The sequence below is a fragment of the Vulpes lagopus genome, chromosome 3 (genome assembly GCF_018345385.1).
Source record: "Vulpes lagopus strain Blue_001 chromosome 3, ASM1834538v1, whole genome shotgun sequence".
Lineage (NCBI taxonomy): Eukaryota > Metazoa > Chordata > Mammalia > Carnivora > Canidae > Vulpes > Vulpes lagopus.
Window position 1 is genome coordinate 127693035 of NC_054826.1, and position 17698 is coordinate 127710732.

Consider the following 17698-nt stretch of genomic DNA (forward strand, 5'->3'; position numbering starts at 1 on the left):
GTGTCTGCTCTGGCACTCGTGCTAACACTTGCTACGTTTGGAAGTTCATTTGAGGCAGAAAAAAATCGGTGCAAAAAAAGAAAACTGGCCCAGAGAGGGAATATAGCTTGACCAAGGTCACATCTGAGCTGGGAAGATTCGGGGGAAGGCTGGTCCCTGAGGCCTGCTCGTCCTGCACAGCCCCCACCTCCCCCTGGGCACCCCAGGGCCCAGGCTGGGGTGGGGGGTAGGACCTCTGGGAGCCTCACCAGCCCTGGGCTTGTTAACAGCAGCTTTTCTGCTTCCGCCAGGTGTTTGGTATTCTGGAGAAGGCCAAGGAGAAGTACGCCGTGGATGACTACTCCGTGAGCCAGATCTCCCTGGAGCAGGTCTTCCTGAGCTTTGCCCACCTGCAGCCACCTGCCGAGGACGAGGGGCCGTGAGGGGCCGGCAGGGGTGGGGCAGGTGGGCACACAGGCGGGCGTCCTCTCCCTCCGAGTTCATCTTATCCTGCACCTTTATTTCCAATCACTGTTTTCTATAATGGACACAAGAACCAAGGCACAGTAGGGACCAGGGTATCGGTGCCCTCACGCTGGGAATCAGCATGCAAACATCCGTGTCGAAGGCCGTCGCCAAAGCTCCTCTCTCGAACTCGGGACCCAGCCAAGAGCAGTCCAGCAGCCTATGCGGGTGGAGAGCCATTCAGGAAGGGGCTGCGGCCTTCCTGGGGGTGGACTTCCTGCAGTGCCCGTGAGGAGGGCGCCCGGTGACACTCTCACGTCTGTACACAGCATGGGGAGCCAGCAGGACAGTGGGCAGCAGGGTTCACCAGGTTGCCCGGAATGGAGAGAAAGTCGCCCGTGGCCACCCACGCAGGAGGTGCCGGCTGTGGCTGGGCTCTGCGGTCCTGGCTTCCGGGGCTGGGGGGCGGAGGGCCTGGGAGTCGCTGCTCCATGGAGTGTGGACACGATGCCGGGTAGAGCTGACCCTGCGCCTGGCACCATCCCACCAGCATCTTCTAGGGTCAGCTGGCTCGGGGAGCAAAGGCAGTCCCTCGTTTCTGAGACCTGGCTTCTGGAGAAGCCACCAGCAGGAGGCCAGTTGGGGACCACTGCGGGACGGAGTGGCCGTCTATGGAGGATGCACCTCACATGCGGTGACTCTGTCCAGAAAATAAAGTCCGGGAGGGAACATGATGCTATCTGTGTGTAGTAACTTCCAGCACTCAGTGCCAAGAGGTGAAGCAATAAAGCCACGCGGGCAGGTGCCAAAGTACGCGAGGCCCCGGGCAGATCCACGCTCTGCTCCCGCGAGGAAGCAAGGACACAGGATCAGTGTGGGAGGGGCGGGGTGGGGCGGCCGCTGGCACCAGGGCTGCTTGTGGGCTTTAGGCAGAAGAATCACCTTCCACATCACTGTGCTTTTTGTTTATATGCTCTTACGTCTACAATTGCTTTTGAAGATTTAACAGCAAGCAAGCATGTGCAGAGTGGGAGTGGGAGCCCACCCCGGGGCTCCATCTCAGGAGCCTGAGATCATGCCCTGAGCCCACGGAGCCACCAGGTGCCCCGTTTTCTTACTTTTCCAAATTCCCATGATTTCAATCTCTGCATTCTATATTCACTTACAATTCATAGTTCTAGAAAACACTCGCCTTATCACTTTGATTCCTTTAGGAAGGTCTCACATTTGCATTTTTATTGGTCTCTCCAAGCTTTTGAAGCAACAGGTTGTCTCCTGCAGCTGTCTGTCCCCTTTAGAATCCTTTACACTCTCATCCTTTAGTTCCAGGTTTTAAAACAGAAACTCCCCATGGAAAGTGTCTTCTGGGAGGTGGGCCTGAGCCCCTGCTGGGTGTGCGGCAGCGGGAGGAGCAGAAGCCCAGCCACATGGCCACCCCAGCAGTCCCACTGCAGGATGTCCCAGGCTGGCTTCTAAGCTCGCGTGTTAGAGATTCAGAAGTTTTCTGTTTCTCTCCTTCGAGGGCACAAGGAAAGGCATTCAAGACTGAAGGACCAGCGTATGCGAGGCACATCTGGCTGAAATCAGATTGCATTGGTGCAGAGGTGGTGCATTTGGGGGGAGGGGGAGGGAGCAAGGGGAGGGCCATGGAGCTGGGCAGATGGAAGTGGAGGTGGTCCTGACACACCCTTGTCAGGAGACCACCCGGTGGCTGCGGAGAGAGCAACTCGGCCCAGAGGGGTAGGTGCCTGCCCAGCACAGCCTGGGGGAGCCCGAGGCCAGGGTGTGTGGGAGGAGCTGGAGCTAGGGCGACTGCAGTCGGGCAGAAGGGGCCCCAGGAGCAGCGGAAGGACCCCTGCGGCACCCCCAGGTCATCCACCAGGCTGCAGCCAGGCTGCCAGACACCCAGCTGAGGAGCCAAGAGTGGGGCCTCCGAACCGCGCCCCCCCGCCCCGCCCCGGCCCAGCTGGTTTGCTTTGAGCTGAGGCAGCTCCAGGCCCAGGGAAGGCGGAGGAGCCTTGGACACCCCAACGGGATGCAGGCCTGCTTCATCCCCCTCCCAGCCCATCCCACTCCCCTCCAGACCTTGGGGCCCAGGGGGTCCCTGGAGATGCTGTGTGTGCTGGACTGCCGCCCCTCCGCCAAAGCAGCTAGCAGACCCCCGAAGCCAGAAGCCAAGGTCGCGCCTGCCCTGCCCCGTGTGGCCTGGTTGCGGGGGTTCCCAAGGGGCTGAGACCCACTAGAGGGCTGAGACGGCCTGTGGAAAATCCTGCCCCGTCCAGCACTGTGGGGGGCGTCCCTTAGCAGGACACCTGCGCTCAGGACGTGGCCTGACGGAGGAGGAGGGTGGCAGACCTGGCGGGTGCCCTTGGGCTTCCTGGGAGAGCAGGACAGCCAGCAGGCCGGGGGTGCAGGTGCCCCCACCCCGGGGCCACAGCGGCAGCTCCTGTGCAACGAGGACCCTGTGCACACCAGAAGGCCCAGCAGCAGCACTTTAAAAAAAACACAGGCGTTTATTTATCCATCAAAGACAAAGTTCAGAGGAGGCAGTCCAGGCCTCGAGGAGTCAGATCCTGTTTGTCTGCTCTGTCCAGGTGGGGGTTCCAGGTGCCCTCGAGGCTCCAAATAAATCAGCAGGCAGAGGGAACCGCAGGGCATAGCTCCCAGAGGTCAGACTGTGTTGCCTGGAACACAGGTGCACAGCTGCACCCGGCATCGGGCGTGGGGACCCCAGATACAAGCCAGGTTCCAGGACACAATCCCGGTCTCCACCACAACTGCAGTGCCCTCGAGGGGTCCCTGCCATGTGTGCCTTTGCTGCCTGCGTCACTGACGGAGCCCCACAGAAGTGACCATACCCTCGGGACCCCCTCTGCCCCCCATGGCGTGTCCTGGGCCTTTGGATGCAAGGCCACCGAAGAGCAAACTGCACAGTTTTTTGCTGGGCAAACGCCAATCCCAGATCTTCAGTCGAGCTCCAGGGGGAGCCAAGGTCAGCTGCATCTCAGGGACCCTCAGCCCAGTCTCATAAGGCAGCCGATAGAGCAGTGAGGCAAGGCCAGCAGCTGGAAGGCTGGCCCAGGGGTGGCCACAGCTGCCTGGGGATGACCACTCTGCCTGGCCTGGCCCCACATGAGCCCAGCTGAACTCGGGCACTTCTTCGACCACACAGAGATAGCAAAGGCCCAAAGCCCCAGAGCGCTCAGACCCAACACTTACAGAGCCAGAGGTTGGTCATAACGGAAGGGTTCCAAATGACTGGCCCAGGGCTAGACTACCGGCCGGGGCAAGCGAATAGGCTGCTGCATTTGCACGACACCCCACACCAGCTGCTGTCTGGCTCACTTCTGGGAACCAGTGGGTCCCCTGAGACCCCCACTCCCACATGACTGGTCAGTGTGAAGGGAGGGCTGCCTCTGCTTGCCCAGACCCTGTGACCACAACAAAAGCCTGAGCCTTCCCTGCACACAGAGGGACATCCCTGGGTAGACAGCCTGGGCTCCACCTGGACCCAGAGCGCTTAATCCCCAATCTGCTCCTGCATCAAGGAGGTGACCCACAGAGTTTCTAAGAAGCACCCCAAACACCAAAGTCAGGCCCATGCCACTCACCCACCCCGCAGCTGAGGCCATCAGGACACACATGACCCCGCACTCTACAGACACGAGGCCCCTTCCCTGAACCCTGGCTCAGGTCCAAACTCCAAACCCTGGAAGGTTCAAGTCCCTATCTCCCTTTCCCAAAGGAGGGCAAAGCCCCCTGGGTCACTGCACGAGGGGGTTCAGGGCAGGTGGGCCAAGAGGCTCCCCAAGAAGGCAGAGGTCTCGGCCCCCACCACCCTTCAGGAGAACACCAGGAAGCAAGATGCTGGGCCCAAGTCCCTGTCGCACAGGCCCACGTGGCCTAGGCCGCAAGCAGCATGTGGAGGAGCTGAAGCCACAGGATCAGGCCCGGGGAGCGGGGGCCCTGCCTTCCTTCCTCAACACACAGGGCTGCCCAGGCCCCGCTCCCGGGGCCTGGCCTACACCCCACAGATGCTGGCACCAGACACTTCCAAGGCTGAAGAAGCTCCAAGTCAAATGGCTGTGGATGGCGCAATGAGGGCCCGTGAAGCAGGGACAGGGGCCAAGGTGGCTTGGCCACAGCCAATGCTGCCACAAGGCCCTCAGCTCACCTAGTGTTACGGCGCCCCAGCTAGACTGCCCCATATCCAGCTCTGGCTGGGTCCCACCCTCTCCCTGTGACCACCACAGCTGTGCTGTCACTATTCCTGACTTCCCTGGGGCAGAAACAAACACCGGGCTTTGGGCATGAAAACCAGCACAAGCCCCTAAGCTCACTGCTCAGCAGCCCGTAGGAGAGTCCTGAGGTGTCTGCTGCCCGCTGGCAGGGGGAGAGGGGAGGTCTCAGGACCTGACACTCCACACCTTGGAGACACGAGCCTGGAGCTGGAGAAGCCTCCCCACGACTCAGACCCTCATGGTGGCCTGGCCCTTTAACACCAGCCTGGCCACCCAGAAGGACCAGCCAGTGCCTCTTCCTGGGCTCCTTCAGGGGCTGCAGACACTCATTCTGTCATCGCCAAGGCCTGGCGATCCGCCTCCTCTCCTAATGCCTCCCTCAAGGTCACTAAGCTGTCACCAAGCCATCACCAGCTCCCTGCGGCCACCCAAACCCCTCTGTGCGGCCTGGCTGGGCCACCGCTGCCCTCAGCACAGAGACTCTTAGTGATAGGTAGACGTGCTTTCTTGACGTGATTTACAAGGGAATGCGATGCCCACGTGGCTCCTGGATACCCTACCGTGACCTCCAGAACAATCCAGGTAACCACTGAACGCTGTGTCCCAGGTCACCAGCCTCAAAGGACAGGCACTGCAGAGCCCATCAGGCCCACAGAGAATGCAGGCCGATGGAACATTCTGATTCCAAAGTGAGGCCAGCTCCACGTGCCAACAGGTGGCCTTCAGCCCCGGGGCTCAGGACACCGGCAGAGCCTGCAGGATACCTGTGCTCTGGCACTCCAGGCCTGGGCTGGCCGCTGAATGCCCCGTCCGCAGGGCCCTGCCCCAGCCCCGCCATCACACCTGCTCCACAGACCTTCGGAGCTTCCCGGGGAGGGGATCCCCGGGTGGCTCTGCGGTTTGGCGCCTGCCTTTGGTCCAGGCCGTGATCCTGGAGTCCCGGGATCGAGTCCCGCATCAGGGTCCCTGCTTGGAGCCTGCTTCTCCCTCTGCCTGTGTCTCTGCTCCCCACCCCTCTCTCTATGTCTATCATGAATAAATAAATAAAATCTTGGAGAAAAAAAAAAAAAAGCTTCCTGGGGGACCCAGCCTCCCAGTCCTCCCCCCAGGGCCTGGGTGGGTTAGCACAGGGGCATAGGAAGGGGGAAGCCAGAACCTCTGGACGGCCAGGGCCAGGGCCAGGGCCTCCAGTTTTTACTTCTTGTTTCTTCCAAACATGTTCTATTCATCTTCAAAATGGCAAAAGACAAGATGCTCAAGTTTTAAAGCTCAACAGCTGATAACATACTTGATAAAGATCTGTAATATTTAGAAACAAATACAATTAAATTTATGTGTCTGAATAAATCATGCTTTAGATTTAATATAAAACATGTTAAAATTTACATGCATGCCAAGTTCTATCAGTTTAGCACATTTTAAAAAGACACAAGGGGTTATCAGCCCAGCTGGTTGTCCCCACCCCCATATGGCCAAGTGGAGCTCCTGGCCCCTGGCCTGCTCTCCCACCTAGGGTGTTGGCGCGACGCAGGGCTGGGCAAAGGCTCCGGGTCAAGGCCCTCAGGAACGCGCCGATGGTTGGGCCAGGCGTGTGCGGCTGACAGGCTGCCACGGACTCCTCACAGACCTCCACTGGCTATAGGCCTGGACCACCAAGGCCACCCCACCCCCAGTGCTGACCCTCTGGGCCCCTTCACTGCTGCAGTGCCGAGCCGGGACTGTCCCCCATTCCCACTTACTCCTCCACACCTGGCCATGGCAGCGGTGACAATGAGGCAGAGAATTTAAGTTGCTCTAAATGGACCCCCACAACTCCAGGGCAGATCTAAATCCGAAGGGAGGACCTGCACCCAGACCCACTCTGCCTGCCAACCCAGCTCATTCTCCAAGAGCGTCCTGGTGTCTTAGCAAACAGGGACTCAGGAGGCAACTGCTTTTTCCCTGCTCTTTTGCTGGTGACTCTCAGACACCCCTCCATCAGGTATAGGGGTACACTGACCCACCAGACCAGGCTAGAGGAGCTGCACAGGAAAGGGCATCACCATCCGTGTGCTGGGAAAACCATACAGAGCAGAGAGCAATGGCCTGCAGACGGTGTCCACAGTCTGTCCATCCATCCATCCATCCCTGGTCACCACGCTGCAACCCGGACTCTCCTGCCCCCGCCCCAGCAGCTAATCCATCTCCAAGTCACCGCAGCTCCTTCCTCCAAGAGATCTGCTTTGGATCTGTTCTCTTCTCCTCCTTGATGCACCTACCTGTGCAGACAGCCACTGGGGCAGGGTGCCCCTTCCCTCCTCCCACTCAGTCCTGGGGTAACCACAAGGAGCCAGACTGGGGCAGGGACACCGTGGGAGACACCTCCGGGAACACACCCCGAAAGCTCTGGCCCTCTCTGCGCGGCTTTTAGTCTTCCCAACCTCATGCCTGGCCCCGGGGGCCGTACTTCACCAGAGGAGTCCGCCTCCCTGCCTGCACTGTCCCCCGCGAGGTGTGGGGTGGGGGCGGGGGGGTGTTGCACAGGCTCCCCCACGGCACCAGAACTTCACCTGCCCGGCCCTGGCCTGCGAGCGACCCCCTGGCCTCCCCTCGACGAGACCCCTCCGTGCCTCTGCACCTGCTGCTCCCCCACCGGGCGCCTCCTTCCCCTTGGGTCTTGGCCACCCGCAGTGTCCCCTCCTCCTCCTGGGTGCTTGCCCTTTCGCAACTTCTCTTCTATCCGATCTTTCGCTCCCCACTGCGATGCCAGCACTGCCCCTGTCCACGCTCAGGGCCAGCGACCGCGTGGGCACTCCGCACCTCTCCTGCCCAGCCCTCTGGGCAGCTGGCGCCCCGCGGGATCCCACGGTCCGCAGCCAGAGGCCACACAGCCCTCAGCACCCCCGCACTGCCCCCGTCGGGCCGCGCACTGTCCCGCACTGCCCCGCACCGCCCCCACCGGCCCCCACACTGCCCCCGCCGGCCCCGCACAGTCCCCGCCGCCCCCTGCACCGCCCCCGCCGGTCCCCACCGGTCCCCGCCCTGTCCCCGCCACCCCCGCCGCCCCGCGCGTTGCTGCGGGAACCCGGGCTGCTAGTCCAGTGCGCACGCGCAACGGGGGGGCGGGGCCGCCGCTGCGTTAACCCCCTCCGCGCCGGCCCGGAACCGCCCGCCCTGCGCGGCCCTCCCGCCCCCAGCAGTCGGCCGGCCCCATGCGGCACGCAGCCGGCCCAGGGTCGCCCCAGATCCCCGCCCCGCGGGGGAGACAGAAGACGAGGCCCCGACGCGGCCCGCCGGGAACGGCCGGGGCCCTTTAACACTCCCTTCGCTCCCTCCATTGGCTGAGGCGGTCACGTCATCGCCGCGCGCCGGAGAGCAGCGCCTTCCCGCTCCCTAATCCTGACGCCAGAGCGGCGCCGGCCTTCGAGGCTGAGGAAAGCGGGCGGAGGTGGCGGCGGCGGGAAGATGTAAGTTGGGAGAATCCGACCCCATCCGAGCTCCGGGGGCCGCCCGCAAGGCTCGGCGGGGCGCGTGGTGGAGCCGGCCCGCCCCTCGGCCTCTTGGTAGGGACGGCGGCCCGGAGGCCCGGCGGCGCGGCAGCGGGCGCGAGAAGAAAGAGTGTGGCCCGGGGCGGGCGGAGTGGGAGGCGCCGAGGCCGCGGCCCGGAAGTGGTCGGGGCCGCGGCGGGCGGAAGGCGCTCACGTCGCCCCCCTCCCCCTGCGGCGGCCCCAGCGAGGCCCGCGGGACTCGGAGCCGCCCTCGGGCCGGCCCTGGGCTGGGAGATGCGGGCGCCCGCGGACGGGGGTGGCAGGGGCGGAGTTGCCCCGTGGGGGGCCCCGGAGGCGCGGGGACCGCGCCGCTGCCGCGCGGGCGGGCGGGCCGCCCCACGAGGGGGGCGCGGGAAGGAAGGGAGGCCGCGGCCCTTCTTGGCTGTCGCATGACTTGTGCCGAAAACGTGCTTTTTAAGTGGGGAAGGTGCCCCGAGGACGGGGCCGAACGCCATCTGCTCGAGGTGTGACTAACTGTTCTCTCTCTCTCTGGCTGTTGGACGCGCACCTGTCCGGAGGATGGGGGAGGTAACCCAGGTCCTGTGCCGCAACCCGAACTTGTGTGGACAGAGCGCCGCGGGCTCTGCTCCCCAGGCCCGGCGGCGCCCGCAGCGCTTAGAGTCCGGGGCTTCGGGTGGTGCTGGTGGTCGGAGGGCCCTGGGGTGGGGCCCGGGGGTGCGCCCTGCGGTGGGTGCTGCCCCGGCAGGCGGGCGGCCCGGCCTGGGCCTGGGCCGGGTGGAGGTGTTGGAGAGGTCTGGCGCCCGCGGGGGAGTAAGTGTACCACGGGTGGGTCTTCACTGCCTGTACGTTGGAGAGATGGTATTGGGGGCGTGGGGTGTCAATACTTGGCTGGACCCCTCCTTAACCTCTTTGTGTAACGGGGCTGCTGGAGTGCTTGAGGATGTGCGGGCAGCTCACACTCTTCTCCTGGGACAGGGCCGCCCTGGGTGATCCTCTTAACAGGCCGTCCAGCATTCAGGAGACCATGTGGGCCTTTGGGAAACAAGAGTTTATGTAAGGGAAAGCCTGCACACGGGGAGGAGCACCCCTGTCTTGTAACATGAGCGGGCATTTCATTGAGCCCTAACTAGATGTCAAGTTTCCTTCCATGTGAGTAAACTGGGTTGGTGATCTTGGTAACTACGGAGGTGTAGGAGCTGTATCGTCCCCGAAACGCTGATGAGAGGTGGAGACTCAGAACGGCTGTGGGACTTAGCCCCGGTCCCAAAGCAGAGCTTGGAATCATACTTCCTGGTTGTCCAAGGCCACTGACTCCATCCAGTGCTGCTTGCTTACTACCTTACTGTTCCAAGGCAAAACGTCTTAAAAGATTGTACCAGCCTGGAGAGGAGCCTCAAAGGTGACACCCTGCTTGCTTCTGCTCTAATTTGATTGTCCAAAGCTTGAGTCACGACATTCATTTAGCATTTTGCGCACCCCTTCACGTGTGAGAACAGGATTCCGGGTGGTTGCTGTGTCGAGGTTACTGACAGGCTGTTGAAGATGAGACAGGAGGAGTTGACACCACCATTCTGCAATCTTCGCTTGCAGCTCAAGCAAATTGTAGAAAAACCTCTCTGGAAAAAATGAAGGTCGCGAGTCCCCCAGGAGACCAGGCACATGATGGTTTGGTTGATACACTGACCACTCACAGCTCATGCTGTGGTGCGGGCATTTGGTGAGACCCTTAGGAGAAGTGCCCTCCAGTTCCAGTGAATACCCACATAACTACCATGTAGAACCTACAAGTCACATTTCTGCCATATTTGCTTTATCATAGAACAGATCGCCCATCCGTGTTTTTTGTTGCATTTTGAAGTAAATAGCAGGCTTTGGTGTACTTTCCCCATGACACTTCCATATGCATATCATTAATTAAAGTTCAGCATTTGCAATGACTGCTTTCTAACTTAACTATTTTACTGCTTTTTCAGTGTTCATATGGGACATTTTATCTGTTTGCATTTGGGTGTTAATGTTTAGATGCTGGTACTTGTCACTTTTGAAATGGTTTTTTTATTCCAGTCATGGTATGTTCGATGTATCCTACAAAGAAATTGCAGCAGTAATATAATAAAAAAAAAAAGAAAAAAGAAATTGCAGCAGTAAAACCTGAGATCTAATCACACCAGTAATCCTATCAGGAGAGCCACACTTGACTCTTCTGTTCTGCATGCAAATGTGGTGTTGTAACATTTCTAAAGGAATGGTAAAGGGCTTATCAAACTTAGGAGTGAAAAACAGGTATTGTACCACCTGTAAAAGAACAGTGACAGGCACTACTACCCTTTCCTTAAGGAAAAAAACAACAAGGTGAGGTGAAGGTCTACCTGTGGGGGTGAGACCCTCCCTGAGGAAATGGAGGAGATCCCGTATGTTCCTGGCTTTGTGGACGCTCTCTGCTTACTGTGTTCCTTGCCATCTTGTGTGCTCACCTTTTGACTGCAAAGTAGATTTGTTGCCTTGCCAACTCGTTCACTCTGTAAATCCTTTTATCTTGTTATTAGGCTGCACTTTGGCGTAAATTGCAATCGATTAGGGATCGTTTCTCAGACTCGAGTTAGAAGTGAGAGTTCAGATAAGTGAGGCCACCATTGCTGCTTTGAACACCTCAGAAGGGGAGAATGGATTTATCAGGAGTGAAAAAGAAGAGCTTGCTAGGAGTCAAAGAAAATAATAAAAAGTCCAGCACTAGGTAATCCTTCTGTCAGATTTTTCTAGTGCTACTTTGGGGGTGCTCATTACTAGGGACCCTCAGCAAGGGGAAGATTGGAAATGACTTACGTTCTACAGTGACGTGTCTTAAGCCACAGATCGTTTTGCTCTGTGATCAGCTGGGATCTCTATAGCCCTTTGGATCCCCTCTTTTGGGTAGTGTTGTTTTAGGGTTTGGTCAGAGGGGCATGAGATCTCACATTCTTCCTCACCATCCAGGGCTCCTTCTCCTACCAAACGCAAAGACCGCTCTGATGAGAAGTCCAAGGATCGTTCTAAAGATAAAGGGGCCACCAAGGAGTCAAGTGAGAAGGATCGTGGCAGGGATAAAACTCGGAAGAGGCGCAGCGCTTCCAGTGGTAGCAGCAGCACCAGGTGGGACCCGGCAGGACAGAGCACCCCTGAGCACCTGAGAGGGCTTCTCTTCTATGGCCACGCCCCTTTCCCTTCCCGGGGAGCTGGCAGGGTGCTCTGTGGTCTTCGTAACTTACACAACATACTCTGAGGTGGTTCATCAAGGCCTGGATTATGGCAGAGTGGTTTGAGTTTGCTCTGGTTACATATGGAAGATGGTGTTGAGGTGTTTTCTGGAGATGTTAAAGACTGGGACATCTTGGGGTATAAGTTTCTCTCGAGTGTTTTTTTTGTTTAGAGTTGTGATTGGATTGCTCTAGCCTAAAGCTTATTTTTCCCTCAGTTGAAAACCAGCCCGTGTCCCTGGGTAGCTACCTTTTAGGCAGGGCTGGTGCTTCTGGTTTACCATACTCTCTGTGCCTCCCGGTAGGTGAGGCTCCTGTATGGCTAGGAGGTGGCTCTTTCCTGTCACTGCACAGTGTGATTTTCTGTCCCTATCTGGGGTTTCAGCTGGGCAGGAGTGGGGCCCTCTGAAGAGGGGAGACATTGAAGCTTGGAAACGGGAGGACAGTTTCCTCTTGGGAATAGGAGCAAGTATGGGCTCATGTGTGGGAAGAAATACTCTCGTGCACTGTTGCCCCTGACCTCACCGTCTCATTTGTCAGGTCCCGGTCCAGCTCTACCTCCAGCTCGGGCTCCAGCACCAGCACAGGCTCCAGCAGTGGCTCCAGCTCTTCCTCAGCCTCTAGCCGCTCAGGAAGTTCCAGCACATCTCGCAGTTCCAGCTCCAGCAGCTCCTCTGGCTCACCCAGTCCTTCTAGGCGTAGGCATGACAACAGGAGGCGTTCCCGCTCCAAGTAAGCTCCTTGGTTGGGAAGGGATTGCCCTCAAAACTTGTGAATTATCTGGGAAACTAAGTTCACAAATGGGGGACGATAAAGTTATTCTTGTTACTATAGAAGTAGATCTAAAAAGGAGTCTTTCTATCTTAGTAGGATTTCTGAAGCAGAGATAATATGAAATACATGAACTGGTAGGGGACGGTTTCCTTATAAAAACTATCTTAGTAGCAGTTAGCAGCCCCACTAAAAGAAATTTTGACAGAAATTGATTGTTTCTGGTGTTTTGTTTCTTCAATCAGATCCAAACCACCCAAAAGAGATGAAAAGGAAAGGAAAAGGCGGAGTCCTTCACCTAAACCCACCAAAGTACACATCGGGAGGCTCACCAGGAATGTGACCAAGGTGAGGGATCCTGGATCTGTCCAGTGGACAGTGGGATATGTCTATTCTACATATGTTTTAAATGGAAAACTAGAGAAGCAGGCCTCAGCCACAGGTGAACTGAGGGCATAGGCTTTCCAGGGCCTGACCGGAGGGTTTGTCAAGTGGAGCAGTAACTCCCTCAGGGTGACCCTGTATGAGAGACTTAACCCCAGGTGCCAAGGCTATTGATGTGTCATGCATTTTCAGTTCCCACATGGGTAGTTGTGAGTATGCATCAGAGTGACCTGTCTTTGCTCTAGGACCACATCATGGAGATATTCTCCACCTATGGGAAGATTAAAATGATTGACATGCCTGTAGAAAGGATGCACCCCCATCTGTCTAAAGGCTATGCATACGTGGAGTTTGAGAATCCAGATGAAGCCGAGAAGGCACTGAAGCACATGGATGGAGGTGAGTGACCTTGCCAGCCCTCTCTGAGCTCCCTTCTCTATTCCCTATGCAGGACGAGCTACCTGCCACACATAGGGACCTTTAGAACTGATTTCCAACCTGGCTGCACATCACAGTCTCCCTGGAGCTCTTAGGATTCTGGTTCTTAACCAGTGAGGGGGAGGGGGGGTGTATCAAAAACAAGTTTTATGGGACACTATTCTTGGGAAAAGATCAGCAAATATGAATATATTAGCATTTCTAGAATTTCCTAATCTTTGAAAGTTTAAGGATTAAATGAAGAGTTGTCTTATTTTTACAAAGAATACATTATGAGTATGAACGATGAAGCATTTGGCTTTTATATGGGAGTGTTTCCTTTAATTCTCTCTGAGAGTCATTTTCTGTTGTGCTAACATTTCATCATTTTTAGGATTACTTTCCTGAATTCACACATTTTAACCCATTTCCCTAAAGTTTGTATCTTAACTGTTTGTGACATTTATAGCTGTTCTACATTGAGCAGATGGTATTAATAACAGTTGAACACTTGTGAATAGTTTTGGATGGCCAGTTCTAGTTTTGTCTTCATGTCAGTGTTTTAAGGAGCTTAGAATTTGTCACTGCACCAGCTTGCTGCGGTAGTAATCTAGACAGACGAGGCCAGAGCCAGGACTGCCCAAAGCACAGTGTCAGCTGCTAGGCCACAAAAGAGAGTCTGAACACCAGAACCTATTATGCACTTAAAAAATAGTGCAGCAGGAAAAAAAAAAAAAAAATAGTGCAGCGGGGATCCCTGGGTGGCTCAGTGGTTTAGCGCCTGCTTTCGGCCCAGGGCGTGATCCTGGAGTCCTGGGTTCGAGTTCTGCATCGGGCACCCTGCATGGAGCCTGCTTCTCCCTTTGCCTGTGTCTCTGCCTCTCTCTCTCTCTTTCTGTGTGTCTCTCATGAATAAATAAATGCAATCTTTAAAAAAAAAAAAAATTGTGCAGCAGTTTGAGTAGTTGCCCTTGAGCCCTGATGGAGCTCAGATACTAGGAAAATTTCCTACCCACTAGGCTAACACTCTTTCAATCTACTTAAATCCCTTTGAAGTCTTGTAGAAGTTCAGCATCAACCGTGGCCCAGCTGTGTGGCTGCACACAGCCCTTTTTTTTTTTTTTCCTTTTTTTAAGGATTGTATTTATTCATGAGAGTTAGAGAGAGAGGCTGAGACAGAGGGAGAAGCAGGCCCCATGCAGGGAGCTCAATGCGGGACTTGATCCCGGGACCCCAGGATCATGACCTGAGCCAAAGGCAGACACTCAACCGCTGAGCCACCCAGGGGTTCCTGCACACAGCATCTCTTGACCTTAGGAATCACACTTTCATTTTAGAGACCTTCAGTCGTGCATCTCTGAGAGTTAGAGCACTTGCTAAAAATTCAAGAACACTTGGGCGTATCCAGGGTGTACATTGCTATACATATTTCACACTTACTAAGATTGTAGTAGGACCTGTGTGTGTGTCCACATATGGTGCTGCATACCACCGAATGGGATAGCTCCATGTTATCTCCAGAAGGGAAGTGGAAGGGCCTGGCCCTTCCAGGCACCTGGCCAAAAGATAGATTTGTTCTCATGCTCTATGGTCAGTGCCCCTGAGATTGCTAATTTGGGCTGGCTTTGGCAGTGGGCCCCGGGGCGGGGTCGGGGGGACTTAGGCTGCATTTATTTGTCTTTTGAATATATTCTGAACACAGGTCTGTGTGCCCAAATTATCCCCTCAATACCTTTGCTATTGCCTTGAGGGTAGGAATTGAGCAGATAAAAGAACCCTCCACCCTTTGGGGGCACACAAGGGCTGTGCTTGGTCCCCTGAGCAGTCCCTGGACTGGCGCTAGGCTGCATGCTACCCCGGCACTCCTAGGTCTGCACCTTGCCTTTCTTTGCTCTTTTCCTGAGGCCCTGAAGATTCCTCAGGCCTCCATCCTGAGTTGCCTTACCTCACTACTCTCATTTGGTTGTATTTACACATCTGGTTTTTGGGTCTGAAGCACTTTTTCCAAACTCTTCAGACAGAATTTTTTTTTTTAATTTTTTTTATTTTTATTTATTTATTTATTTATTTATTTATTTATTTATTTATTTATTTTTATTTTATTTTTTTTAATTTTTTTTAATTTTTTTTATTTTTTTTTATTTTTTATTTATTTATTTTTTTAACTTCAGACAGAATTGACACCTGAACCTTGTTTTATTTTGTTCCCCCACCCCAGAAGCCTTTCTTCTTCCTGAGCCATGATGTAATCATAGCTCGCCCACCACCCAGTTTTAGTGACTTGGTGGCCAAGTCGCAGTGGACACTGCCCTCCTGGGGACCCCTCCACCACCCTGAGACTGCCTTCTGGTCATCTGGGAGGTACCAGGTGAGGGCCTTTGACAGGAGAGAGAGTACCAGGCTTCCTGCTTAGAGGCCTCTTCCAGAGCGGTCCCTCTGGACTTCTTTTTTTTTTTTTTTTTTCCTCTGGACTTCTTGAATTTCATCCTCAGCTCAATCCTGCGAAACCCCCAAAATGTCCCCACTCCTCCTGTCTGGCCCTTCCCATTGTTCTAGAGGAGGCAGCTCAGGGTCAGTGCACAGCCCTTTCCCTCATTGGGTGGATTCAGGTGTTCACTTAAAGGCCACTTCTTCCTGGAAGTAGTGCATCAGGTGCCCCATGCAGCGAGATGGGGTTCCCTCTGAGGTTCCATGCTCCCCTGCAGATTTCCTGATGAAACTTCTAGTAGTAATAACTACATCAGTATTTCTGTGAGCAGCTTAGTTCTAATTCTACTCCTGTCCGTCTTGCTTACCACGGCAGGCCCGCATCTGGCATGGGCTAACCTAGGGTAGGTACTTATCAGATATTTTGTGACTTGATCCTGTTTCAACAGGACAAATTGATGGCCAGGAGATCACTGCCACCGCTGTGCTGGCCCCCTGGCCTAGGCCGCCCCCCAGGCGATTCAGCCCTCCCAGGAGAATGCTGCCACCTCCTCCCATGTGGCGCCGGTCACCCCCACGGATGAGAAGAAGGTAGGTCAGTTTGGAATCCCATAGGGGACTGCTTTGGGCCAGCGTGGATTTGTTTCATTTATACAGTGTGAGGGTGATGACTCTGGAACCCTACCCATCCCTGCCCCCCCCGCATGCTGCACGGAGGGAAAGGGAAGCAGGACAGCAGTATTGGCACCAGCGCCTCAGGCTCTTCCTCCCAACTGGGGAACAAGCCGGGTTGCTGCTGGGGGGTGGGGCAAGCAGAAGGTGCGCCCGGCAGGTTGTACCAGTATTCCCTGGAGTGTGGGCCCTATAAGAGCAAGGGTGCAGTTCCCCACAGATGGGGTGGGTGGCTGGCTCAGTGGGAGGAACATGGGAAGCTTGATTGATTTCGGGTTTGTGGGTTCAAGCCCCACATTGGGTATGGAGATTACATAACTAACTAACTAACTAACTTAAACGTACAAGGAAGGGTCAGGAGAGGAAGTTGAGTCCGAGTCCCTTGGCAGAGGCCAGAGCCTTGCCTTCCTGTCGAGCTGCCCTTTCCATAGTCCTCGGAAAACGGGGTCCCCACAACAGACGTCTTTTCCTTCCCAAGGGCTCCCTCCGTGTGTCGGTGCCATCCTCACATCATTGAGGGTGAAACTGTCCAGGATTGTTCCCTCAAGAAGCCAGCTTTGCCCCTGCTATCCGGGACGTGGGGCTGTGTCAGGGATGTGGGCCTCGGTGTCTGATGTGCTCTTTCCTCTGCCCACAGGTCGCGCTCCCCAAGGCGCAGGTCCCCCGTGCGCCGGCGATCTCGTTCCCCTGGCCGCCGCCGCCACAGGAGCCGCTCCAGCTCCAACTCCTCCCGATAAGGAGAGCCCTGGAGCTCTGCGCCCTGTAACTTCCACCCCATTCGCTACAGTTTTGTGTCACTTCTCTAGCCAGAGGAGGGTTGGTAGGGAAAAAATTCCTCACTCAGGGCAAGCTTCGAAGGCAGCAACTGAGATGTTTCCTCTGAGGGCAAGGTTCCAGAGGAGTGTTCGTGGTTTGGGGCTGTGCTGTAAGAAAGCCCTCCCAATTTCCTGGCTAGAAAGCTCCCACATTTCCAATTCTTAAGAGAGTACATCCAGCCCATCCATTGGCAAAACCAGCGGGGACCAAGCAGGGCTCCAGGTGGCAGTGTGGCCCCAGCCCGGGGGTCATTTCCACAGATGACTGGGGCCAGTTAGGCCCTTGCCTGTTGGTCTGCAGGGTCCCTCAGGAAAAGGCGCACGTCTGTGCCGCTGCTGTTCCTGCTCACCTGGCCCTGCTGCCCTGCTCGGGTCCTCTTCCAACACCTCTGCGCAAACAGCCCAAGAATTCTCATTAGTTACCAAGAATTACCGAGAATGGTTCTGTTTCTATGTGTACTCATGCACGCACATCCACACCCCATGTCTCCCTCTGAAATTGGTGAGAAAATTGAGAGCCGGCTCTTCAGGGTCATCACAGGCCCCTGCTGCAGTGTCATGGCAGTCTTGCAGGTTACCTTGGCAATGTGTACATTACTTTTTTTTTGGCATTGTACAGTCAGTACTATAAATTTGTTGTTTTGAGTTTTGTAACTTGTAGCATTTTAGGTGCCATTGTGTTTGTACTTTGTTGTGTAGAGTGAAGGGACTGTGTTGAATAAACCGGATTAGAATGCAGATTGAGTACTGGCTTCACTGCCCCTTTCCTATTCTTGGCCCCAAAGATACCTTCAGTTATGAGGGAA

General features: G+C 55.8%; 2 protein-coding genes across 9 annotated transcripts in view; both read left to right on the forward strand.

Annotated features, from left to right (window-relative positions):
* ABCA3 (ATP binding cassette subfamily A member 3) overlaps positions 1 to 1178 on the forward strand; it is a 40194-nt gene extending 39016 nt beyond the window's left edge. For all 5 annotated transcript variants that reach the window (XM_041749895.1, XM_041749896.1, XM_041749897.1 and 2 more), the window contains exon 31: positions 291 to 1178. In XM_041749895.1, the coding sequence (XP_041605829.1) occupies positions 291 to 422 (132 nt within the window). In that variant the 3' untranslated portion in view covers positions 423 to 1178. The remainder of the gene's footprint in view (positions 1 to 290) is intronic.
* Positions 1179 to 8023: 6845 nt separating this feature from the next.
* Positions 8024 to 17630, forward strand: RNPS1 (RNA binding protein with serine rich domain 1). 4 transcript variants are annotated; one of them, XM_041747639.1, is made up of 8 exons: positions 8034 to 8131; positions 10720 to 10907; positions 11147 to 11302; positions 11947 to 12138; positions 12423 to 12525; positions 12807 to 12960; positions 15855 to 15996; positions 16715 to 17630. In XM_041747639.1, the coding sequence occupies exons 2-8, from the start codon at positions 10837 to 10839 to the stop codon at positions 16812 to 16814; spliced, it is 918 nt and encodes a 305-aa protein (XP_041603573.1). In that variant the 5' UTR covers positions 8034 to 8131; positions 10720 to 10836; the 3' UTR covers positions 16815 to 17630. The 4 variants fall into 4 exon arrangements, with proteins under 4 accessions (XP_041603576.1, XP_041603573.1, XP_041603574.1 ...); XM_041747640.1 differs by lacking the exon at positions 8034 to 8131 and adding an exon at positions 8138 to 8676; XM_041747641.1 differs by lacking the exon at positions 8034 to 8131 and adding an exon at positions 8210 to 8227.
* Positions 17631 to 17698: the final 68 nt, after the last annotated feature.